Source organism: Astatotilapia calliptera, chromosome 1 (genome assembly GCF_964374335.1).
Source record: "Astatotilapia calliptera chromosome 1, fAstCal68.1, whole genome shotgun sequence".
NCBI classification, from domain to species: domain Eukaryota; kingdom Metazoa; phylum Chordata; class Actinopteri; order Cichliformes; family Cichlidae; genus Astatotilapia; species Astatotilapia calliptera.
In genome coordinates, this window is record NC_137422.1 from 5,523,703 (window position 1) to 5,549,648 (window position 25,946).

The 25,946-nt window shown below is 42.8% G+C and overlaps 1 protein-coding gene across 3 annotated transcripts in view; it reads left to right on the top strand.

Annotated features, from left to right (window-relative positions):
• The first annotated feature begins 13,125 nt into the window (after positions 1 to 13,125).
• Positions 13,126 to 25,946, top strand: part of adamtsl5 (ADAMTS like 5) — a 63,731-nt gene continuing 50,910 nt past the window's right edge. For 2 of the 3 annotated variants that reach the window (XR_013909207.1, XM_026149923.2), the window contains exons 1-2: positions 13,126 to 14,132; positions 20,418 to 20,519. Coding sequence is in view for 2 of the 3 variants with exons in the window: in XM_026149923.2 (XP_026005708.2) it covers positions 14,113 to 14,132; positions 20,418 to 20,519 (122 nt within the window). In the remaining variant the exon portion in view is untranslated. The remainder of the gene's footprint in view (positions 14,133 to 20,417; positions 20,520 to 25,946) is intronic. The other variant, XM_026149984.2, reaches the window with a different exon arrangement.

Genomic DNA, 25,946 nt, shown 5'->3' on the forward strand with positions numbered 1-25,946 from the left:
GAAAAATGTGCAGTTTCCGTGTGCATGTGCGTGTTTGTATGTGTGTGTGTGTGTGTGTGTGCATACAGCTAAACCTGGGTCTGTGGCTCACTGAGCCTTGGCGCCTGTAGGACCTTGTTCTTGGGGGCGGGGTATGCAGTATGGAAGAAGGCAACCAGTATGAAGGTTTGGACAATGTTCTGTTGGGAACACTTGGGTACTGCCATCCATAAAGATGCTACTTGCATGCATGAGCTGCAGATCAAGTAGCTCCTTACTCCCCGATGGTTCAGGAATGGTTTGAGGAGAACTTCCGGTTTATGTGACTATGGCGTAGGTCGCACCGAGTGCAGCTCCTGCAGAGTCTAGTTATTATCTAGCATGTCCAGGCACATTTTGACGGGTGTTTTTAAACTGTTTTGTATAGTTCCGAGACAAGACTGTTTTTGCTTTTTGCGTTTAGAATGTCGCGTAAGGTTAATAAGAGCGCAAGCACCTCTCAGCCGAACTTGCGGCCTGCTGCTAACACTGCATCCCCGCCTCGTGGTAAAACTTCGCCACTGCCTGGGTCGCCCGACACGCTGCTTGTCGATACGGAAAAGTTCACGAAGGCTGACCTCCTCTCTGAACTTCGTGAAGAAATTTCAGCACTGTTTAAAAAGGAACTGACGGCTCCTTTGCGGAGAATCTCACGTCTATCAGGTCCGACATACAGCAACTAAAAACGGACCTTTCCTCAGATATATCTACCATGCGGCAGGAATTCGCTGACCTCAGAAGCACAGTTACGGAGATGGAACAGTCTCTCTCTACATGCACGGATGATATTGTCCACCTCCAAGCCAAAGTGGATGCGATGTCAAAGGAGTTGGCCAAATTGGAGAATAAATGCGAGGATTTGGAGTCCAGGTCTCGCCGCAATAATATAGCCTACGCATTGTTGGTGTGCCAGAGGAGAACATCCTATCTGCTACAGATGTGTCCGTGCTGTTGATGGAGGCATTTCAGCTTGGGAAGGAGCCGCTTGTAGGAGGAGCCCACCGAACTTTGGCCCCCAAACCTAACACCGGTGAACGTCCCCGCGCTATGGTTGTGAAGCTGCACTAATACGCGGACTGTGCTAGGATTCTCCAGAAGGCCAGGGAGCTGCAGAGGGTGCAGATAAATAATATGACCATTTCTGTGTTCCCCGACCACACCGCTAAGACAGCGCGGGCCCGTGCGGCTTTCAATGAGGTCCGTCGCCAGCTTCGCAGCATCCAGGGAGTCCCATTTGGGATCCTCTATCCGGCAAGGCTACGGATCACTTATCAAGGAATGCAGCGCGACTTCGTCTCGCCAGAAGAGGCCAAGGAATATATTAAGACAATAACCACGCGATAAAAAATATAGCGGGACAATGTTTGTCTGTTTGAAATAGCGAATGATCCAAATCCAAACATCATTGTGGTGAGTTAAGTTTGTTACTCTGCCAAACACTTGTTTTGTTTTACCTGTCTAATAGTAAAATATAATTGTGTTATTTTTTATTTTATTTGTGCCTTTTAATTTATTCAGAAGTCGGGAGCATTTTTGTTTAGATTGCTCCGGGTGGGAGCGTGCACTGCCATCTCCATCGTTTGGGGATGGGGGCTTTTGCCGCGCAGGGAGGGTGTGTTTGACGAGTTATTATTATTATTATTATTTTTATTCTGAAGCTGTACTTCTGTTGTTGTGGGTTTGCTTTGTGTGTTTGCGTGAGTGTGTTTTTCCCACTTGTTCTTTCTTTGGGGGTGAAGAAATAAGTATTTTCTCTTTTATCTTTCTGCAATGATCAGCACTTCAGGTCAGTCTTTAGGCAATAGTGGTATTAGATTTTTAACTTGGAATGTCAAAGGTATGAATAGCCCAATTAAACGATATTCTCGCATCTTAAATGTCTAAAGAGTGATGTAATGTTTTTACAAGAGACCCATTTGCGAAATAGGGATCATCTTAGGCTCAGGTGCCCATAGGTGGGTCATACTTTCCATTCAATGTTTAATTCAAAAGCCAGGGGGGTGGCGATCTTAATAAACAGAAGGGTACAGTTTACAGCCTCTGAGATTAAAGCTGACAAAAACGGGAGGTATTTGGTTGTTGTAGGCACCATGTACAATGTACCCGTCCTCTTAGTCAATGTGTATGATCTGAATTTTGATAATCCAGGTTTTACAGATGCACTTTTGAGTAGTCTCCCTTCCCTTGATACTCATCTCTTAATATTGGGTGGTGACTTAAACTGTGTTATTGATCCTGCCTTAGATCGCTCGAATCCTCGGACCCTGACCCAATCCTCTATGTCCAAGTCTATTTCAGAGTTTATGTTTCAGAATGGTTTTGTAGATCCCTGGAGGTTTTCTAACCCTACCACCAGAGCGTACTCTTTCTTTTCTCAGGTACATCAGTCCTTTTCGCGGATTGATAATTTTTTTTGTGGACGGTTCCCTTATTCCAAAAGTACTGTCATCTACATATCATCCAATTGTCATTTCCGATCACGCACCACTTAGCGTTGACATCAAGCTCATAGCCCAGTCCTCTTTTTCCTCACCCTGGAGATTTGACTCTCTGTTGCTTTCGGATTTGTTACCTTTATCAAATCCAGGTTGTTGACAGTCCCACTCCTGATTTGCATAAAAGACGACTTGACTTGCAGACCGAATTTGATTTACTTTCTACGGCAGATGCTGAATGTCTTTTACTTTGTGCGCGTGCGACTTATTATGAACATGGTGATAGCCCAGTAGGCTTTTGGCCCATCAGTTAAAACGTCAGGCCTCTTCTCGATTAATTTCTCAAATTAAAGATGCGGCAGGCAACTTGGTCTCTGATTCAAAGGAAGTAAATGAGGTGTTTAAGAAGTATTATTCCTCCCTATATGAATCTGAATCTGCTGCTGACGCCTCTGAGATGGATTCCTTTTTTAACGGTTTTATAATGCCCACTGTCGATCATGTTATAGCTGAATAATTAGATGCCCCTTTTAGGTTGGATGAAATTGTGCATGCAATCAAGACCATGCACAATAGTAAGGCACCAGGACCCGGCAGGTTTTCAGTTGAATTTTTAAAGACATTTATAGACAAGTTAGCCCCACTACTTCTTTCAGTGTATAATGAATCTTTTGAACGTGGTCTATTGCCCCCTACATTGTCTCAAGCACTAATTACTGTTCTCTTAAAGAAGGGTAAGGATCCTACGCCTTGCACCTCGTATAGGCCTATTTCACTGCTGAATGTGGATGTTAAAGTCTTGGTTAAAATTTTAGCAATTTGCCTTGAAAAGGTTCTTCCTACTATTATTTCAGATGAACAGAATGGCTTTATTAAAGGCCGCCAGCTGTTCTTTAATGTTCGCATGCTTTTGAATGTCATTCTTTCCCAACACTCGACCACTAATCCAGAAGTAGTTATCTCACTTGACGCTGAGAAAGCTTTCGATCGTGTAGAGTGGAGCTTTCTCTTTGCAGTCTTACAAAGATTTGGTTTCAAGGACAGATTCATTTCATGGATTCGACTGTTGTACAAGGCACCACAAGCCAGTGTCTATACAAATGGTGTTTCCTCTGGCTACTTCTCATTGTCACACGGCACGAGACAGGGTTGCCCCCTGTCCCACCTACTTTTTGCTATTGTAATTGAACCCCTATCTATAGCTTTGAAGGCCCTTCCTCATTTTCGTGGTATTTCCCGGTCAGGCCTTGACTTAAAATTGTCTTTGTATGCAGATGACCTGCTTCTATATGTTTCTGATCCCTTATCTAGCATACCATCGATTGTGTCTCTATTAAAGAAGTTCGGCTCTCTGTCAGGTTACAAAATAAATCTTCTTAAAAGTGAATGTTTCCCCATAAATTCTTTAAGTCTTACATTTAAACAAACTGACATTCCTTTTAGACTTAGCCCTGCCGGCTTTAAATATTTGGGAGTTAACGTGACTCGTACTTTGTCTTCTTTATGCTCTTCCAATTTCAATTTAATTCCAATTTTCTCAAATTCAATCTGATTTTCAGAGATGGAAATCGCTACCTTTGTCCCTAATTGGTCGGATCAATGCTGTAAAGATGAACATTTTGCCTCGATTGTTATTTCGGTTTCAGAGTATTCCTATATTTTTACCTAAAGCTTTTTTCAAAAAGTTAGACCAGCTAGTTACATCGTTTTTGTGGGGAGGGAAACATCCCAGGGTGAGGAAATCATTATTACAGAGACTGACGTTTGATGGTGGTCTTGCCTTGCCTAACTTTTTATTTTACTATTGGTCCTCTCATATTCACAAATTGACCCATTGGCTTGAATCTCAAGAACTGCTGTGGTGCAAACTGGAGCACCTGTCGTGCACTTCCTCATCCTTAGAAGCTTTATTGTTCTCTCCACTACCACTTAAGCCTTCTCATTTCACCAAAAATCCCGTGGTACAGTCTAGTCTAAGGGTCTGGTCACAATTCAGGAGTCATTTTAAGTACATCTCTGCGTCAGTACACATGCCCATCACACAGAACCATCTGTTTACTCCTGGCCTCATTGATGGTACCTATGTACAGTGGAAGCGTCATGGTATTAATACGTTTAAGGATCTCTATAAAGATGGCACTTAAGTTTTTTAGACCTGTGTTCAGAAACAAATCTTCCGGCTACCAATCTATTCCGTTATTTTCAGGCACGGCATTGCACTTCTGCTCTCTTCCCCTCCTACCGTCTTCTTCCAAATGTCCAACCGTGGGAGGAATTCTTATCCCTTAAACCCAATAAGAAGTCAATTATATCTTTAATATATAAACAACTTATGGATTTAAATGTCCATTCAGTTGTTAAAATTAGGAGGGCTTGGGAGCAGGAGTTAGGAGTAATTTTTTCGGATCAGCAATGGGAGAAAGCAGTATCCAATGTCCGTTATAGTACGTCCTGTGCCAGGTTACAACTTATCCAGTTCAAGGTGTTGTACAGGGTTTACTATTCAAAGTCTCGTCTGTCTGAGATTTACCCACAAGTGATGGATCAGTGTGAGAGATGTCATGCCACCCCATGTGACCTAGGTCATATGTTCTTTCTGTGCCCAAGACTCCATGGCTTCTGGAGTCAGTATTCAGTTATTCTTTCCAAGGCTCTTGGGACCCAAATCTGCATGGACCCTTTTCTAGCTGTTTTTGGGCTTCCAGTCAACACTGGTCTAACCGACCCTACACACTTCAAAATATTAGCCTTTACATCACTTTTGGCTAGACGTTGCATCTTACTCCTTTGGAAATCTTCAAAGCCACCTTCAGTTTCTTTTTGGTTTAGAGATGTGATGTCATTTCTTAAATTGCAAAAGATAGGCCTTGTGGCGAAGGGCAAATACAGAGACTTTTATCGTATCTGGGGCCCCTTCGTAGACTATTGCAAGTCATTAAACGCTCTACCAGCTGATTAATATCATGTCCCCCCCCCCCCCCCTTTTTTTTTTTTGTGTGTGTGTTTTGGGGTTTGTTGTTTGTGTTTGTTTTGGGTTTCCTCTTAGGTTTTGTTTGTTTGTTTTTTCAATTTTATTTAAGTGTGTGTGTGGGTGTATTATTGTATCTGTTCATGTAAGCAAAACTAACAAATATGTGAGGGGCACAGATTGTATTGTCATTGTAAACTAATGTACACTTGTCTCTCAATAAAAATATGAAAAAAAAGAAAGAAAAAGGAATGGTTTGAGGAACACAACAATGACTCAATTGTATCGACCTCCAAAATCCCAGATCTTAATCCAGAGCATCTGTGGGACCTGCTGGATAAACAAGTGCGATCCATGGAGGCCCCACCTCGCACCTTGGAGGACCAAAAGGATCTGTTGCTGACGTCTCGGTGGCAGGTACAACTGCACAGCTTCAGGCTCTAGTGGCATCCATGGCTGGAAGGGTCGGGGCAGCAAAAGGGGGACCAACACAACATTAGGCAGCAGGAGGTGATGTTCTGGCTGATCGGTGTACTCTAAGCTGAAGAATGCATTTTTTTTTTTCAAGGCATTGTGTTGCTGTTTTTCCACATGGGCACCGAGAGCTATTAAGAGCAGCATGTGGCTTGTTTGGTTTCTGTACATAACTCCTGATGCAGATGTTCTTACAGGATTCAAGTAGCCCAGTAAACTGAGTAAATGGTGTTTTACCCATGGCTTCAAGTGGCTTTCTGTGCATGTTATTTCTCCCTTATGTGAACACGGTATTGTAAATTACATGACGGCTGCATGTAATAGCTCGTATTCTAACAAGCTGGTTGATGAACAAGCTCGACTGTGCGCTCGGTGTCTGCACTGCTACACACTCTCTTTTCCTGCCAGCATTAAATCAAAGTGGCTGATCCCTCTGCTCTGTTTATGAACTTTACTAAGCCCCTGCATCAAAACCTCACCGCCTCAGAGAGTGTCTGCCACAGGGCCACATATAAAACATGTCACAACACCACATCACATGTATGTGCCGGTGTGTTGCCCAGGTGACCGGTGACAGATCGAGATGAAAGCAGGACGTTCCTGCACACTCTTTAAGTGTTATTCTACCTCCACTTGAATTCAAATCCCACCCATGCTGACATGCTGACATCACGCTGACATGCTGAGGCTTCTCGTCGTCTGTTTCAAGCCTATGAAGTCTTTTATGAATAAAGTGATTTTGATCATTCTCCTTAAAATAGTCTCTTTATTTGATTATAGAGGCACCCCTCTCATGTTGTCACAAATATGATGCTTTCAGTTTCTTTCCCCAAACACCTGCCTGTGGCCATCATGCCTGCATGTTGTCCTGTGGAAGGGACACTGGGTGAACCTACAAAGAACACGTGCATCTGTCACTGCCAGTGAGGCCTTCTCCAAACCACAGCCTCAATTCATGCTCAACCATATATTATCTGCTAGAAACACTGTCAAACCTTAATGAGGACGTGATCCCAGTGAGTGAAAACACTCATTTGAACCACTGAAGTCAGCAGTGAGGGGTGCATCACTTCTGTTATGGTGTTTGTGGTATTTTGCTGCCATAGTTTGAGTCTGAACACAGCAAAGCAAAACATTTATAAAAACAGACCTGCAGTTAAATTAAAACCTACCCACTGCTCTGGCTGTCTGGGGGCTTGTGTGGTGCATTCCACAGATGCTGATCAGGTCACTGTGTGGAGTGTTTTTTAGGCAGGTCAGTAAATTGTGACACAAGTTTCCTGAGCGACATTTTCTGTGGGGCAGCAGAGAGGCTGCCAGTGGGTGTTGTTGCCATGTGTGAGTGTGCTTTGACTGATTAGGTGAATGAATGACAGTGACACAAGTTTCACGTGTCACAGCAAAGTAGTAATGAGGTCATCAGTGCATTTATAAAGGCATGTTATAAAGCAGAATTCCAGTGTGAAATAGCTCAATAGCAGTTTCCGATTGCTCCATATGAATAAGAGATTATATATTTTTTATTTCCCCGCTCGCCCCTGTGGGCGGTCTATCCACCAAGCTCAGGTCCTCTACCAGAGGCCTGGGAGCTTGAGGGTCCTGTGCAGTATCTTAGCTGTTCCCAGGACTGCGCTCTTCTGGACAGAGATCTCCGATGTTGTTCCTGGGATCTGCTGGAGCCACTCGCCTAGCTTGGGAGTCACTGCACCGAGTGCTCCGATTCATAAAAATGCAAAAGAAGACCCCAAAATGATGCTATCCACTTTGAGAGTTGCTGTCCGTGCTAGGCTGTGAAGTCTGAGTTCTGCTTTGGCATCCTTTGAGAACCAGCCAACATTTCAACAGTTTGGGTTTTTCTGTGCCAACCATGTGTGTAACCCTCGTACAGCCAGTGGTCCTCTGTGCTGGTGGATGCTGTTTCCTCTTTCTTTCTATGTTGAAGAACATGCTTAGAACCGGTTCTAGCTTAGACGCCGGCACCGCGTTGGAGGAACGGGGATATCATTTGTTTGGCCTGCCCCCTGCCCCAGTTCAGCTGTTGATGTCCAGGTATTCACCAGTATTTGTTAATGGTGCTGTATCTGTCACAAATATGGATTTTCTCTAGACAGCAATAAAACTGTTAAAGAAGGCCGACACACCTGAAGAGCTTCCTAGCAGCAGCTGTGCCAAGGCTGCATGTACTGTGTATGATTCCTCACAGCACCATCCACAATCTTTCATCAGCGCTGCTGCGTGAAACCCAGTCCTACCATCAGCTTCTCATCGTGGCCGCCTGCCAAGCTCAGTAAAAACCTGAAAGAGGGGCGGGGCTGGTAGGTGTAAGTGCAGCCCTCCATATCCCCCTCCTAACCCCCAACCCTCCTCCTCACTAATATCTCTGAGGAGCGGGAAAGTGCCTCCTCATCTCAGAAAGCTCTTATTAGAGGGAAGAACATAGTAAGCTGCCAAAAGCACGCACAGAGAAAGAGAGAGCGTGCACGTGTGCGTGAATGTGATGATTACTGTAAACACTCGGCTATCTGCCTCTCGGTAAACACACAGAGTACTAAAGTGTGCTCTGTAATGATGGGGAACTATAGGAGGGCGTAGGAAAATCTCTCTACAAGCCGGGACAAGCATCCAGACCTCGGAGCGCTTAACTAATCATTATATACACGAGTGCTGAGGAGCTGCTTACTGCCCACGGAAACATTTCTATCACATATGACTGATAGGCAGCTTGAAGCTGTTTAGAGCTATTTAAATACTTTTGGAACCAAGATGAAGACGTTAAATATTTATGCTTTTTGTCTAACTGCATGGAGCCCTTTGACTTATTAAACAGAAAGTTTCACTGTAAATGTATCTGAAAGACTGTTTAGTTTAATAACGCCGTGCTGTGAAAAGATTACACTCTGTGATGGTGAAGCTAGATGAAGGAGCAGGAGATCAGAGAACTGTTTAAGGCTCAGCTCCTGATGGTGGTGAATGTACAGATGTGATGTCTGGCTGGATCAGATCCACTTTGGTGGTGCACACAGGCAAAATTACAAAAGGTCATTGTCCAAAAAACTAAGTGCATATTGGTGTTTGCCTAAGTCTACTGTCATGGTTCCAGGGCCCAACTGAGAACCGGTTCCATGCACTGAAACCCAGAAAAGGACCAGTTCAAAGCACTTCATACCAGTACTAGCTTTTTTATGTGAAAATGGCCTGTATTTATATAGCGCTTTACTAGTCCCTAAGGACCCCAAAGCGCTTTACATATCCAGTCATCCACCCATTCACACACACATTCACACACTGGTGATGGCAGCTACATTGTAGCCACAGCCACCCTGGGGCGCACTGACAGAGGCGAGGCTGCCGGACACTGGCGCCACCGGGCCCTCTGACCACCACCAGTAGGCAACGGGTGAAGTGTCTTGCCCAAGGACACAACGACCGAGACTGTCCGAGCCGGGGCTCGAACCGGCAACCTTCCGATTACAAGGCGAACTCCCAACTCTTAAGCCACGATTGCCCTCCGTACGTTATGTGAACGGAGGGAAGAATCATGTGTAATAATTTGTTCTTGTACTTGTGGTATGAGTTTTCAGGGACTGGCACCAGCACAGCCCTCTTGGAAAAAAGCAGCTGTGAGCAGTGCTTGTATGTAGTTACAGCACAGTCCAGCTTCCAGCATCTGTTTAGCACGCCAACAGCAAAAACTTGCCTTAATGCTTCGCTTCAGGCTAACAAAGTGTGGACTGAGAGGATTGATGATGTCGGCATGGTTTTGACCACGAGTCCGTTTTGTGTTAGCTGAGGTTTAATAGATTCAGACCCACACAAAACTTAATGCTGTGTTGTGGCTTTGGGCTTTTGCCACTTTGTCCCATCCTGCTGTGTACAGATTGGCCGCCTTTTATCTTCTTAAGCCATGCTGTGGTCCACTTGAGTCTGCGATGGTTAAACCAAACATGCCTTATTTAGTCTACTCTCACAGTTTAACGTACACTCTGTTTGGCTGCTGACGGCTTCCACCCCTCTGATGATTTATGACTCATTTTGTCTACAAGTCAACATTTGTAGTTTCTCGTGTTTTTTGGCATCTGTAATGTTTATGGGCATCATGTATGACCCTGTATGGTCAAAAACACGCTCACGGGCAGTAGCAGAGCTGAGAGCGCTGTCCTGTTTCCTCTGTTATGTCTGCATGGCTCCAGATGATAGCTCAAGGTCGCGCGTGGAACCTGAAGCACAGCTTAACTGTAGCTGTCTTGGCTGAGCATAAAGGGAGTGTGCTCCGAGTTCACAGAAAGCCCGTGTGGTTGCTCCACTATCACTAAGTTATGCTAGTTGTACCGCTGGACAAGCGGTGCAGGAAACTGGAGATGACCTGGGTGTTACTGTCTCATTGCAGAAAACATTCCCACTGTAACATCAAACCTGCTAAATACGAGCTTTGGCACGTCAGACATAACGCACAGTGGGAGACAAAAAGAGAAGCCTGAGGGATACAGTTACACACAGGTCCAGAGGAAGAGGGGGTTTTAAATGTGCCTGTAAAATAAAAAGAAGAAACTAAGACTGGTATGATAAACGTGTCCTGACATGTCGATGCAGAGGTCTACTTTTCTTAAGGAGTCACCCTCTGAAACAAGGAGTCACAGAGGATGACGTGATGTGGAGGGATTAATGGAAGATGCAGGCAATGAGAACGGGGCCAGATGAAAGAGGCAGTGATGATAAACGGACTGAGACGAGGATATTCGAGATACTGATTTGTTATTTTTGTGGCTGTGCGGGCTCTGAAACGGAGTTTCATTTTTCAAGTTGTTTTAATGACATTTAATTGAACTGAAACAAACACCAATCAATAAACTGGTTTATGAGACATACAAGTTAAATCCAGTTCTTTGCCTCTTTTTGTATTTTAATACCAAATAAACTGTATAAATGTTACATCAATATAACACGATGAAGTCATAAACTCGTTTGTAGGAATACTGTAAAATAGTAGTGTCTGATTATTTTGTACAAGAAGTTAAAGATTTACGCCCTTTTTATTATTCCTAAAATTGCATAAAGGTGGAGGATCCACAACTAATGAGACGTCAAAGTAAAGTCACGTTTCTTCAGCAAATGTATATTTGTTACTTGAGAGTCTTTCCCTTCTGAGCTGGGGCAGGTAATCGTGGATTACCAGGGTAACTAAACAAACAGACAGTCTGCAGACTCACTGTGTTGATTCTTCTTTGTTTTTTTAAAGAAATCTTTGCCTTTGCAGTCGTTGCTATTTTTGTAGGGAAATGTAAGGCAAAAGAAGATTCCCAGACCTAACTGTGGTCCCCATGTTTCATGTGTCGGCCCTCTGAGGTGCACACGATCTTGTGAAAAAGAAAGGTTTTATTAGTTTTATTAGTACTTGAAGTACTTGTTTCTGTGTGCCTTCATTGTGGGGGAATTCTGGACGTTTTTCTACTCAACGTTACTTCAGTTCACAAAATATTTGGGGGCATTTGTTCCTGAACAGCTCACATAAGGCCCCACCACAGCATTTCAACCTGCTCGAAGCCTGGTCTTTAACTGGGACAACACCTTATTCTCCAGCTGGTGTGCTTGCTTTCATTGTCATAACCTAGTTTCAAGCAAACGTGAGATGGACTCGGGTTTGACTTTGGTGCACAGAAGAGCTCATGGTCAGCGCAGTGACTGAAAGGTTCATCTGAGGTGCTCGAGCTTTCTCTTGGCAACCTTTACAAACCTGTTCAGTCTTTTGTTGTAACGTCAGAAGTTTTCACATTTAACATGCTAAATAAGGCCTCCCAAGAATGAGATCGCTTACTCCCCCCCCCCCCCCCTTTTTTTTTTTAAACATTACACAAGCTGGCCCTGGGGTGAATTTTCTGAGACATCCACACCAAGAAAGGAGTGGCAGCTGTCTTGTTTTCCACCTGTGAATAATCCCCTTCACTGTACATTGATGAACTTCAGACTGTTTGGAAATGACCTTTTAGCTTTTCACAGATAGACGAGCAGCAACAATTACTTCTTTAACATCACCGCTGATGTCTTTCCTCCCTGGCATTGTGGTAACACACGGCTGATCGCTCAGCAAAACTTCTGCTTTAACAGAAGTGCTCACACCTCCCAGTGCTGCATTTTATTAGCTGCATTTATCTCTGGCTGGCTGGAGCAGCATCTATTAAACAACTCGCAAAATAAAACAAAATAAAAACAAACCATCAGACACGAAAACACCAGACATCATGATACAGACTTATAATTTGCACCAATGTTTTTCAAAATTCTGTACGTGAAAAGTGAGCGCGAGAGCCCTCGGTGCGCCTGCGCGCTGCTGAAGTCAAAGTAAACTTTATTGTCATCTCCGCTACATACAGTCCAGTCGTACAGGGAGATGGCCACAGGCAGGGATGATTTCCTGTGTCGGTCAGTGGTGCATTGTGGGTAATCTCAGTCTCTCACTGAGCGCGCTCCTCTGACTAGCCGGCGTGTCATGGAGTGGGTGGGAGGTGTTATCCATGATTGTCTTTATCTTGAACAACATCGCCTCTCAGATACCACCCTAACAGAGTCCAGCTCCATCCCCACAACATAACTGGCCTTATGGATCAGTTAATTTAGCCTTTTGGCATCTGTGACCCTCAACCTGCTGCCCCAGCATGCAACAGCAGAGAGGATCGCACTGACCACAACAGAAATACAACAAGTAACATTAATTAGTAGGGACAGTGAAAACGTCTGTTTACCTTTGTTAGCCACTTGGCTATGATAGTAAACAGTAAACAGACACTGATGTAGCTTACTGACTCTTTGGACTGTGTTCAGCACAATATTAATTAGTCATTGTCAATTCTTGATTTGTCCTGTTTCATTGTATGACCAATTATGATGGCTGTTTGTAAGCCATTTGCATACTATGCATACTCTGTGTGTGTGTGTGTGTGTTTCTCTGGTGAAATTCAGTATGGTTTCGACAACAGTTTTATGTTAATGTAAAACTGTATTTGTTTTATGTGTGTGTGTGTGTGTGTGTGTGTGTGTGTGTGTGTGTGTGTGTGTGTCAGAGGGAGTGTTCGCCCAGGGCGCCAAACAGGCTAGGACCGCCACTGATGAGGAGGATGACTTGAAGGAAGAAGATATTTTCATCAAATACAGTTAAAAATATTTTAACTTTATAAAAATGTAACAAAAGTGCTTTTGAACTACAATAGTAAAAGCTCTCAGTGTTACATTTGCCCCCAAGCGCTACTTTCTACTTGATTGATATAAATTGTGTTTTTACTGAAGGTATTAAATGGTACTGTTACAGTGCAGACATATATATATACATATATATATATGTTCCTTCAAAGATGTCTGTTGTGAGTTGCTCCATTTCCAAAGTTGAACTGATCGTAGTGAGGTGAAGGGATGGTAAGTTTTACCGCCTCTGAGTTCCGACGCGCTGCTGTGCTGTGACGGGGGAGAGAGGCGTGTTCACGGCAGGAATGCAGCGCTCAGGTGGAGAAAGAGAGAGGGCAGCAAAGAGAGAGAGGGAGACACACGGACACAACAGCAGCAGCCGAGCTGTGGACAAGTGGGATCGGCCCGTGGCCCCCGTGCTCCTGAGAAGTCGTCCCCGCTCCTCTGTGCGCACTTTGGCCGGACTGAGAGGAAGGTCACGAGGAAAATAGAGGGGAAAGTGCCACCGGCGCTACCTGCTGCGACCACAGTCAACCGGGGGTCACCTGCCGGGAGGCAAAAGTGCATTTTAAGCGTAGTTGTAGGAACACGTTGGAGTCGTGGAAGATGGTTTATAAGAAGCTCTTTTTTTAAAGGACAAAGGGCCCTTCGTGTCACTTTTTGCACTTGCGCGTCCAGCAAAGGAGGTCTTACAAAAATTAACGTATTTATTATTTTCAGGCTTTACTTGTAACTGATGTCATGTGTTTTGGGAAGTGGGACGCAGCTGTTTGGATGGACAGGCACTTCAGCTGAGAGAGAGTGAAAGACAGAGACTTCCTTCAGAGTGTCTGCTAAAAAAACAGCGAAGGCAGAAGGAAGAAGCCTCCAGCAGACGTAGGGACATGGATGGTATCGCTGTCTTTGAAATCCGTGTGTCGGCGCAGTCTGCAGATTGGGTGCACAGCGCGTCCGAGCCGTGACAGTTCATCATGACAGAGAATCCAAACTGCACCTGAGCGCGAATGTAACGTTACCGGAGCCCACTCCACTACAGGATCCACGATGTCCTCAGTCCAGACGAGGTAAGAACGAGGGGCTGTAAACGATCTCTCTGATCAAGTTTATCTTCCACCCGCAGGTGGGATTAATATACTGTGATTTCTAATACGAGTCCAGCTTTGATAAGAGGCGACAAATTCCAGAGAAGCAACATGGAGCCGTCTGTCCTCTGGAAGGAGGAAATATTTGGTGGCTTTAAATATTTACCTTGAGTTATTTTTTTTTCTTGCAAGGAGCTGCAAAGCCTTGAACATTTCTTGCACTGCATTGAAGGATGGGAGGTGATAAATTCCAGGGACAGTTGAGTTTTTCTCTTCCCCAGTGGGTTGGACGGTGTTTGTTTTGTGGTTTGATCCATTCCAAGAAGTTCAAGGAAAACTTGTGCTGTGGGGCATCTTTTCTCAGTTGTTTTGGAGCATATTTGAAAAAGCTCGTTGCTCGGGTGCTTCTGTATTTCGCTTTATTTGGTTTGTGCATTTGGTTTGACTTGGAGCAGCTTAGTTGATCCTGCAGTCGCCTGTGAAGCCAGGGGCAGAAGTCATATCCAGTCTGCTGTAGGCTACTTCCTACCAGAGGGTGAGGTAATCCCCCTGCCATATCAGTGATATTACAAGTCCCGACTCCACATTCCACACGCCCTGATACTCTACCTTTATCTCCTAAATGTCACTGCCTATAAATACCCTGGTAATATTTTATCTAATCCTTACCCTGCAACAGAGAACACAAACACAGAGGACTGCAGAGAGACTCAAACTTTGCAAAGCTTTTTTCATATCTGCCTCTCAAATGGACCTGGTGTGCATTTGATGCCGTGCATCAGGGCACATTTGTAGGACCGCTGTCAGCCAGGCTGGTGTGCAGCAGGAGAAAGAGGAGAGAAAGAATTGGCTCAGGGCACATTTTCTGTGTCGGGTAACTCTTCAGAGGAATGTTTGTTTGGGAAGGAGCTGTCAGACTCATGAACAGGTTTAATCTTCTTACCATGGAACACTGAGCATATAGCTTCAAAACGAGGACACTAATTTGGTGTAACACGCAACGATGTCACTCTCTCCTCCAGCAAGGAATTTCAATCCTTTTCTCTCGCCTGGGATTTGCGCTTTAAGCACTAGAGAAAGACATTAGTGTTTTTTTTTAAGTGGCTCTTTGTAATTGATGGATTATCCTTGATGTGTAACGAAAGACAAAAAGTTATGCAAGCCTCAGTTTTCTTCTAATAAATACAATGTTCTTAATTTAACAGATACAAAGCTGAGGTACATGATTTTGCACTCCAGTTTTCATTTTTACAGACATTTTCTGCAATGGCCTCTACGTGCATATAAAGCATCTGGTCCATGATGAAGATTGAAGGTAGTTTTTGAAATTATGAAAATATCTCCTGTATTTTGGCTGTAACTGCTATCACACCTGAAAGCCTGAGACTCCATTAGAGAAGCAGGTGATAGTACCATGAAAACCACTGGAACCGAGGGAACAACATTGATCATCAGGCAACAAGTGAACGGGCAGTGCTTGAAATGCTGGAAACAGGAAAAAATGGGGATAATGATCATAGAGACTTTGATGATGGCTATATTAGAAAATCATAGCAGTGCCAAGAGGGCAGGTCTTGTGGAGGGTACCCTGTATGTTGTGGTTACTAGCTTCAGAAAGCTGTGAATAGTAATGGCCATGGGGAGATTCTTGCTCTTCTAAAAGACTTGCTAAAATGTAAAGGCTGCTAAAAGTTTATGGAGCAAGTGCAAACCTCCAGAAAAATGTGGAAGTACCAACAACAAGCAGTTTCTCTAATGGCCATGTGAGGCTGGCTCCAAACTGAATCAGTCCCCAAAGGCTGCCATGTTCAAATCTGGCATTTGAACATGGCAGCCTGGGACAAAAAACATTTCAGTCTCTTTCTATTGATAGTCTCCCTCCATAATAACTGTACAGGAGCTGGATTTTTTTAAACTCACCTGTTCAGATATTTAAAATGCTGAAAGTTGGTTAATGGACGCAAATAAATGTAGTCCAGGCCGAGTGCCCAATGAGGCCTGGGTTTGCTAGGCCTCCACTCCATTTTTAATGGAAACATCTCACAAATGAAGTGACCTGTTTTGTAGTACTGACCATCCAAGAAATCTGTGCCTTAAATTTGATGAGTAAAATTCGAGTATAGGGATGGGTACCGGTATCCGGTGCCACGATGGCACCGGTTCTGACATAAACGGTAGTAACCAGACCGAAAAGCAGCGCACATTTCAGTGCTTTATTTCGGTGCTTTTTTTCCTGAGCTGTGATACACTTCTAGCCAATCATTTTACGTTTCCGAGGATAGTAGGCGGGTCCAGGTACGTACGTTCTGTTAGAGCAGAGCTACAGATTAAAATGTCCAAGGCGAAGCGGTCAAAAGTCTGGCTGTACTTCACAGCAAAATATGCAAACTCAGCCAGCAACAAGTGCTTTAAGCTGATACTGTGATACTGTCAAAGGAGGTAACACCTCGAATCCGATGAAACACCTGGTGACGCATAGCGTTTTTTTTTAAAAGCCGAGGAATGCGCCGTATTTGATAGCTTGCTGCAAGACCTCACACCGTGCACGTCGGGTGGGTTGCCAGTTATCGGACCCGGAGCAACATCCCCCAAAAACCCGAAGAGGAGAGTACTGACCCCTAGCCCTGCCAGTGTAGCAGAAATGATGAGGATGATGATGCAGCAGCAGCCGTTCTTCTCTGCGTGAGTAGCTTAATGTTGTTCGTGTGTAATTTACGTTGAGTAGGCTAACCACGTTATTACATTAACCCTTTACAGCCGATCGGAGCGGGCACGCTCTGTTTTGCGTAACTATTTTTAAATCCCGGTAGCTCTGCAACCAAGTAAGCTAGCGCAATAATTTTTTTTGCATATGAAACTGGAGGAGTTGTACTTACATCTTATGCCATCAGCTTGTCCTCGGTCACAGTTTCCTTCCACATATAGCTTTGCAAAAACTGCATAAAAATCACTTGCAGCAACAAAAACATGATATTCCAGAAACACGCTTCGCCGATCCATCAGCTGTTTGTAACACTTCCTACGTCCATCAGCGCGAACTATCACATGACCGCATGACCTGCCCGAAACCGGAAGTGACGTCATTTTGCGGAAATGTAGTTTTTTACGATCGAGGCCTTATGAGCTTGTGTTTTACTTGTTATGTGTTTTAAAAAGTTATGTTTGACTTTATGACTTTCTGTGTCGTTTCTGGGATGCTTAAGACTCATATTGCACTGCTGGAAATAGTTTATTTTGATGCATATGCTGTTATTTTGCAAATTTGCACTATAATATTTATTTTTGTTTTTCCTGCAGTATATAAAAATTGGTGTATTTCAAAAATAAAACTATGAAGACACTCAAAATAAATTTCCTGTGGTGGGAAACTAGTTTGTGTAACTTTTTTGTATTTACAGTTTTGAGGGATAAGCCTCTTAAATTTCTCTAACTAGAAATATATGTTAAAAAAACAAAAACGATTTTCAATTTTTTTGTAGTTTATTGCACTTTTTTGCAATTTATGTAATTACTATGCACCTAATGCAGACATATTATTAAAGTTTGGGCTATAATGGTTGTATTGATGTATAGCAACTTGAAATGCTCCCAAAAATGGCTCCACAGCATGTAAAAATATAATATAAGCTCTGGCGAACTTGGTTCTATGGTAGGTCTTAAAGGGTTAATGCATGTAAGGTGAACTAGCAAACACCGTCGTAGCTACATGCGGCTGTCTTCTTGTTTGATGGCAGATGCTCCCTTCACCCTGGCCAAAAAGGCTAAAATGACCAAAGAAAAAGTGGAAAACAGCTGAACATGAGAGGTTTTTGGACAAAGTTTGTGTTTTTTCCATTGTTTAAGCACTGCTTCCAGCCAAGAGTGATGCCATATATGCCCCATAGCTGCAGAAAAGGCTAACATTGTTATCTTTTTACAAAAAAACCCAGCTGAACATGAGAGGTTTTTGGACAAAGTTTGTGTTCTCCATTCTTTAAGCACCGGTTCGAGCACCGTTTAAGCACCGGCACCGTTTCAAAAGTACCGATTTGGCACCGGTATCGGATAAAACCTAAACGATACCCATCCCTATTCGAGTATCTTTTTAGCTTGATACTAATTAGCAGATCTGTGCACCTACACGTTTGCCTATGAATACAGCTTGCTAGCATTAGCTGATAACTGATACCTTCACTTCTGGTTCCAAAGATACATCCAAATCACCAATGGTGAGGCTTGGAAATGCATAGTCCAGGGTGATGTTGCATTACAGTCTTATACAGTCTTTGGTTTGGAGCTTTGTTTATGCTGTCCATAATCAAATGTGCCTACATGTGAGAGTTAGGGCCCTTTCATATAGAAACTGCAACATGCTAGCTGCGACAGTATAGCTGTGTGACCAATAGAAGTTCAGAGCCTGTAGTACGAATGAAGATCATGAGTGGAAGCAAGAAAGTGATGTAGTACAGCCAGAGCCCAGCGCAGTGCACGCCGCTTCCTGTGTGAAAAGGGTGGATGTGAACCATGGAGCAATGGAAGAAGGTGGTTCAGGTTGCAAAGACAGGATTATTTGGACCTGTTACAAACTTCTTTGTTGTGGATGCCACAGGACATCTTCTGGGTTGTTGTGGAGTCCACGCCTTAATGGGTCAGAGCTGTTTGATGGGAGACCTACATGAGCGAGCAGATGGTTTTAATGTTGGAGCTGATTGGAGTAATGTTGCCGCAAGGAAAAAAGTACTGCATCACAATTTGCCAGTTACATCTGTGAATTATCCAGTCTTCATTTTAAACTCTGGGGCTGGCTGGTTTAAATCTCAGTGCTCCTTGGGAGCTGTAATTAAGAACACATCAGTCAAACAGTCAGATTCAGATTCTTCAACTTAGGTCCTCATACATTTTTAAGAGTAAAAAGGCCCATACATGGAAGGAAGGCAACTGTACCATTATTATAACTGTATTATTACATTTATTTAAGCTTCTTATTATACAGATAAAGATACTGAATTCTTTATAACATTTTAATTATTTATTAATCGAAGAACCACATTTGTAAAGTAAGTAAAATTGTATTTATATATCACTCTTCAAGTCAAATATCATAAGGTGCTTAGAGTTAAAGTTTAAAGAGATTTAGTGAAAGAGACCAGCGAGTCCACAGATCTCAGGCTCAGAAGAAAAGAGATCAAGAGTCTGGGGGCCACTGTTGCTAAAGCTCCTTTAGTTTTGTATCCATACATCCACAGCAGGTCCTTATCACATGACCTCAGGGACCTGCTGTGGATGTATGGAGCTAAAGCTCTCTGATGTGCACTGCTGCTTGCCCATGCAGAGCTCTAACATTTTAAAACCAAAATCTTCAAGTGGACTCTGATGTTGATGGGGAGTACTTGGACTCTTAGTCTGAACAACCTGCACACGCTCCAGGGAGGACTTGTTAAGACAAGCGAACACAGGCACCATCATACCGGAAACTCTCGTGATGATTCAACGTGGAGAGTTTGATGTCCATCCAAGTCATGAAGTACCTCAGTTCTCAGTCACAGCTTCTCCCAGTTTAAAACTCTATGCAAAAAACCCTTTGTTTTTAGATACACCCAAATGACCTAAGACAAGAATAAAGGACAGGGCAAAAATAGTACTTTAATTCACAAAACAGATTATCTGCTCAAATAGGTCAGATCACAGCCACAGCTACAAAAATACCCACATTAAAGATGTTTTCTTGAATGAAATCAAGGCATGAGAGTGATAATCAGGATGGGAGATGGTTCAGATGTGTCCTCGTCAGTGGAAATAATATTTTTGGTTTAGGTAAGGAACAGAGTATGCTGGAGGACGCAGGACGTCAACGTTGCAGTAGGAAGCTGGCAGGATGTCCAATCATTGCACTCTCACTTACTTTGTTGGTCAACGTCCAGAACAGAGCAAACTAAAATGAAACACTTATTGGTCATTTCATCTTTTTCACTGTTGTCACTTTGTGTTCCTCTGTCGGTACAAACAGTAGCTGAGAACAATCACTGAGTTCAGGCAAACAACTGGAATGCTGTTATCGATCCAGCAGCAAAGTAAACTCTCGCTGTCTCTTGTGCCGATTTCTTGGAAAGATTCAGCCAATAATCAAAGACTTTTTAAAGTAAACCTCAGAAACTCCTATAATGTAAAACTAGTCTTTCCACAGGTGAGAGTAACAGAAGGTTAACAAATGGTAGAAGGTGGAATCCACTTTGAATGATTTCCTGTTGTGGATATTCACATTTATACACTTTCCATGTTACTTTGAAGCAGGTACTGGCTTATCTGCAGCGGCCCACGGGCTCTGTCGGAGACAAAGATGAAGCCATGCAGTCATTCCACAGACGGACGCTTTCTAGTGTCATGGACCAGGTAGATAAGGCTTTACTGCTCTTTGTGTCTATCTGAACTCAAGCTTTTACTCTTTAGTCTCTTTGTGTCCAAGGCGGACATGTGACATTTTTGTCTGTTAGCAGGATGAACCTTTGTGGTACAATGTGAAAACTGATTGGTAACAAGGAATAACTGAACTGGATGTGATCTAAATCATAGCTTCTGCCACTGGATCATTAATGTTTTTAATCCATGATGTAGAAAATCTGACAGAGACTTGAAACTTGACTCCCAACCCTCAGGATACATTTATGTCTACTTAGTGTTTATGTTTTTTTAATCTAAGACAGGCTTCACTCTTTATGTGGATAGAAGACATTTTGAAAAGCCCATTAAAACATGGTGGGTTTAGCCCACATGTCATCACAACATCAGTTGCGTGCATCTCTCCACATTCTCATGTTGTGAGACCGTGACTGTCGGTGACCTGAGAGGCTCTGCTTCAATCAAAGTGGCTGTGAAAAGATAATCTCATAATCCCCGAAGTATGGTGGTGTACCAAGGTTGTTCTCCCTGTGGTTGAAGGAGCAAAGTGAAATCAAGTGAAGCAAAGCAAGCCAAACAAAGGGAAGGCACCATAGTTGAGTCTAGACATTTTGGCAGTGGCCATCTATAATTATTTTACAATTAACCACAATCCTCTCTGAGCGTTTAACCCTTTAAAGCCGGTGGGAGCGGGCACGCTCCGTTTTGCATAGCTATTTTTAAATCCCGGTAGAACTGCAACCACGTAAGCTAGCGCAATAATTTTTTTTGCATATGAAACTGGAGGAGTTGTACTTACATCTTATGCCATCAACTTGTCCTTGGTCACAGTTTCCTTCCACATATTTGCAAAAATTGCATAAAAACCACTTGCAGCAACAAAAACATAATATTCCAGAAACACGGTTTACCGATCCGATCAGCTGTTCGTAACACTTTGGAATAGATCATCAGCGCAAACGATCGCATGTCTGCCATTACCTGCCCGGAACCGGAAGTGACGTCATTTTCATGGAAATGTAGTTTTTTACCTTCAGGGCCTCATCAGCCTATACTGGTGTTTTTAAAAGTTATGTTTGACTTTATGACTTTCTGTATTGTTTTTGGGATGCTTAGAAGTCAAATTGTACTGCTGGAAATAGTTTATTTTGATGCATATGCTGTTTTTTTGCAAATTTGCATTATAATATTTATTTTCGTTTTTCCTGCAGTATATAAAAATTGGTGTATTTCAAAAATAAAACTATGAAGACACTCAAAATAAATTTCCTGTGGTGGGAAACTATTTTGTGCAACTTTTTTGTATTTACAGTTCTGAGGCATAAGCCTCTTAAATTTCTCTAGCTAGAAATATATGTTAAAAAAACAAAAACGATTGTCAGTTTTTTTTGTAGTTTATTGCACTTTTTTGCAATTTATGTAGTTACTATGCACTTAATGCATACATATTATTAAAATTTGGGCTATAATGGTTGTATTGATGTATAGCAACTTGAAATGCTCCCTAAAATGGCACTACAGCATGTAAAAATATAATATAAGCTCTGGCGGACTTGGTTCTATGGTAGGTCTTAAAGGGTTAACAAACAGTGATACTGGATTTCTTTTTTTCTTTTTTTACTACATCTTCAAGTGAAACAGCTGCTGAGCCACAGAGACTTTTGCCTCGTCTTCAGAGAGGCTCACAGTCCCGAACCCTAACCCAGACCAAGGCCACTGACTACTTAGTAAGCACAGATCCAGGGATCAGAGCCGGAATCCGGCGCTTCAGACTGAACATCTGGTTCTTTCATTTTATTCAAACGCGTGCTCCACGTAAGCATCAGACCCTCCACCAGTCAGTCTTGGGTCATTAAATCTCAGGGTGGGTCAAAGGTCAAGTCTTGCCTCTGGTTGGAAGACATGTTGCTTTTCCAAACTTGGTGGGTGTGCAGATATTTGTAGGGCGCCATACAGAAACACTTACACCGAGATCCCACACAAAGAATTTAAATGAGCAGAGATCTTGAATTGAGGTGTCTCCGGTGTTGACGTGACTCTCGGCTTCCAGGAGGTCAGAGGTCACATTCTCACCTGCAGCATAATCAAGCCAAAGCGGTATAATAGAATCCGTGTAATTGCATGATAGCTGTGTGGAGCTGTTGTTTATTTGTGCAGGGTGGGAATGTGAGAGCTACCTGTCTGTTAGGGCGTGTTTAAGGCAAGGTTCGTGAGTTCACTCACATTACAATGTAAGGGTGGGGAGAGTGCAGAGAACTTTACCTTTCTTAAGACCTGCTGACGTTAGACACAGGTGAGGTACCTGTCTACATATGGGTTTGTTGCCAAGTCACAGTCACTGCTCATGGCAACCCACTTTGTGAGTCATCATAAGGAGACCAGACCAAACCAGTGTTTCAAGTCAAAATTTTATGATCTGTCGATGGCATATGTGCAATATTCCAGATCTACAGCCCAGTGAAGCCAGTGCATGTGATTCATCTGTGGTTATAGGTGATGTTGCTCCACAGACACTCTTAAAAAGGTCAACAGAGAGATGTGTAGGTGTGCGTACTGTGTAAGAGCTGTTGTTATGCATTGTTAAATATGACACAAAACACAAAAGCATAGATTATAATTATAGACTGTATATAAAAGATGGTGACTGCCTGTCAGAAGGACTGCATGAGGATCAGGTGCTGAACAACCAAAACTGGCACACATGTACACCCTCGCTTACTTAACTATATCAAGGGTCTTACCTGTTGGCATGTGGTTGCTAGGCAACACATGATGCTACCTAGCAACCACCTTCAACCGCCGTTTTAGTTTACTAACAGGTTAAATTAGGCCATCTACATCTTTGCACCTATAATACCTCAGTATCATAACCTCTCATTTATATCCACAAAGCTTGAATTGTGCAGGATATATTATGACACCATCATGTTCTCCAGGCAACAACAGACTAAACTCACAGAACAAATAATACTACAGCATAATAGCAAGTACTGCTAAATAAAACTGAAGCACTTTAACCCTGTATTCTTTCTAATGGTAAGTAGAGGGTGAAGTGTATGAGGAAACTGCCCTAATATTCACTTCATGTATAACCTGTTGGAGGTTCCATTTTTTAGGGCAGAAATACCGGGGTAACTCGCATATCTCACGGAGGAATAAACCATACACACGTTTTTTAGAGTTTTACATCAGAGGGACACACCTTCCTCTGCGCCACCATTTATTACACACACACTTCCGTATTTATACCTTTCAGGTTAAGAGCACATACATATATGACAGGGCAACACCCCCACTTGCTCTTAACAGTATACATTACACATTTACATGATATACATATTTACATGATATTCACATATCAACATTTTATGTTCCAACCAAAATATGCGTAAATTCATCTATTTTCACTTTACTTACAGCCTTAGTCATGATGTCTGCTACCATGTCTTCTGTTGCACAATATTTAACTTGTACTTCCTTCTCAGTTATAGCAGACCTAATAAAGTGATACTTGATATCGATGTGTTTACATCTTTGACGGTTTATAGGATTTTTGGACAATGCAATTGCACCTTGATTGTCTGCAAGAATGGTAACTGGTGAATATTGCCTTTTAATGTCCATGCCATTAAGTAGCTGTGAGAGGTATAAGCTTTCTTGTACTGTGGCGGCCATCGCCATGTACTCTGCCTCGCACGTTGACAAAGCTACTGTAGCTTGCTTCCTGGTTTTCCAGCAGATCACTGGCCCATTTTTGGATAGTACAAAACAATAACCCGTTGTACTTCTCCTGTCACTCAAGTCTGTGGCCCAATCTGCATCGCTGTATGCTATAAGATTTAGGTTTCCTTCTATCCTTTTATAGCACAGCTCTTTGTTTAGTGTCCCCTTAAGGTAACGTAATACATGTTTTGCTGCTGTCCAATGATGCTCTTTTGGCTCAGACAGGGATTGTGACAGTTTGCTCACTATCCAACTCAAATCTGGTCTTGTACATGTCATTAAGTAAATCAAACTGCCCACTAATTCTCTATATTTTCCTGAATCAACTGATTCACCATGTGCACCAAAATCATTTTTGAGTTCACAAGGAGTAGAACGTGGCTTACAGTCAGACATTTTGAACTTTTCCAGGATTTTTGTGATGTACCGTGTCTGATTTAGTCTTATCTCATGGTTCTCTTGTATACAGTCAATACCCAAGAAATGTTTGAGCTCACCAAGATCCTTCATTTTAAATTTCTCATCCAACATTTGTTTCACGTTTCTGATAGCGTCCTCACCGTTGGCAGCTATGATTACATCATCAACCCAGATGATAAGAATCACTGTCTCACTCGCTGTCTGTCTGGAATATACACAATGGTCTACAGGATTTTGTTTGTAACCTTTTTCACATAAATGGTCATGTAACATCTTATTCCAGTTCCTGCCAGATTGTTTCAAACCATATAGTGATTTGTTTAGTTTACAGACCAGTTTTTCACCTGTGACTGATTTTACTTCAAAACCTTCTGGTTGCTGCATATACACCTCACAATCAATTGGGGCATGCAAATAAGCAGTCTTCACGTCCATTTGATGGAGTTTAAAGTTGTGCTGTACTGCTAATTGCATCAGCGTACGCACTGACGTCATATCTGCAGTCGGCGAAAAGGTTTCTTTGTAATCAATGCCTTGGACTTGGCTATAGCCTTTAGCAACATATCTTGCTTTAAATGTTTTAGTCTGATTTGGGTTCTCTTTTATCACATACACCCATCTCCCCCCCACTGCATTTTTACCTTCTGGCAGCGTGGTTAAAGTAAACGTATTATTGTCTTTCAAGGATCTCATTTCATCTTCCATAGCATCTGACCAACACTTAGAGTTCGATGACTGCATAGCTTCTTCAAAAGTCTTTGGTATGTCATACATCACCCTGTAACAGTAATCTACAGTCAGCGATGTTTGGTCGTCTTCTGCAGTTTGGACATAGTCTTTCAGGTAATCTGGCCTTCTCCTGTTTCGTTTGGGATATCGTTCAGACTCTGTTCTATCACTCTGTTTGTCTGAGTTTTGTGCATCATTTATGCCATTGTCCTGAATGTCACTTTCAGGTTCCAGGATCATACTTTCATCTGATCTCTGGTCATTCCCTGTTTTGTCCTTTCTAGCGGGGTACTTCAAGATGTCCCCTGGAGCCAAATCATCATCTCCATTGTCATCAACCTGAGTGGTCTGGGTTTGGTGCTCAACCACACTTTTAGTGAGGAACTTGACCAACCTATGTCTAAGAACTCGTCCTGTTTTAGGGTAGTAGATTAGATACGACGGACTGTTTTTATCGTAACCCACAAAAACTCCTTCGTCACATCTCGCGTCTAACTTTTTTTTGTTGTGCCTGTAACCGTAGCAAACTGATCCAAAAATCTCCATCCT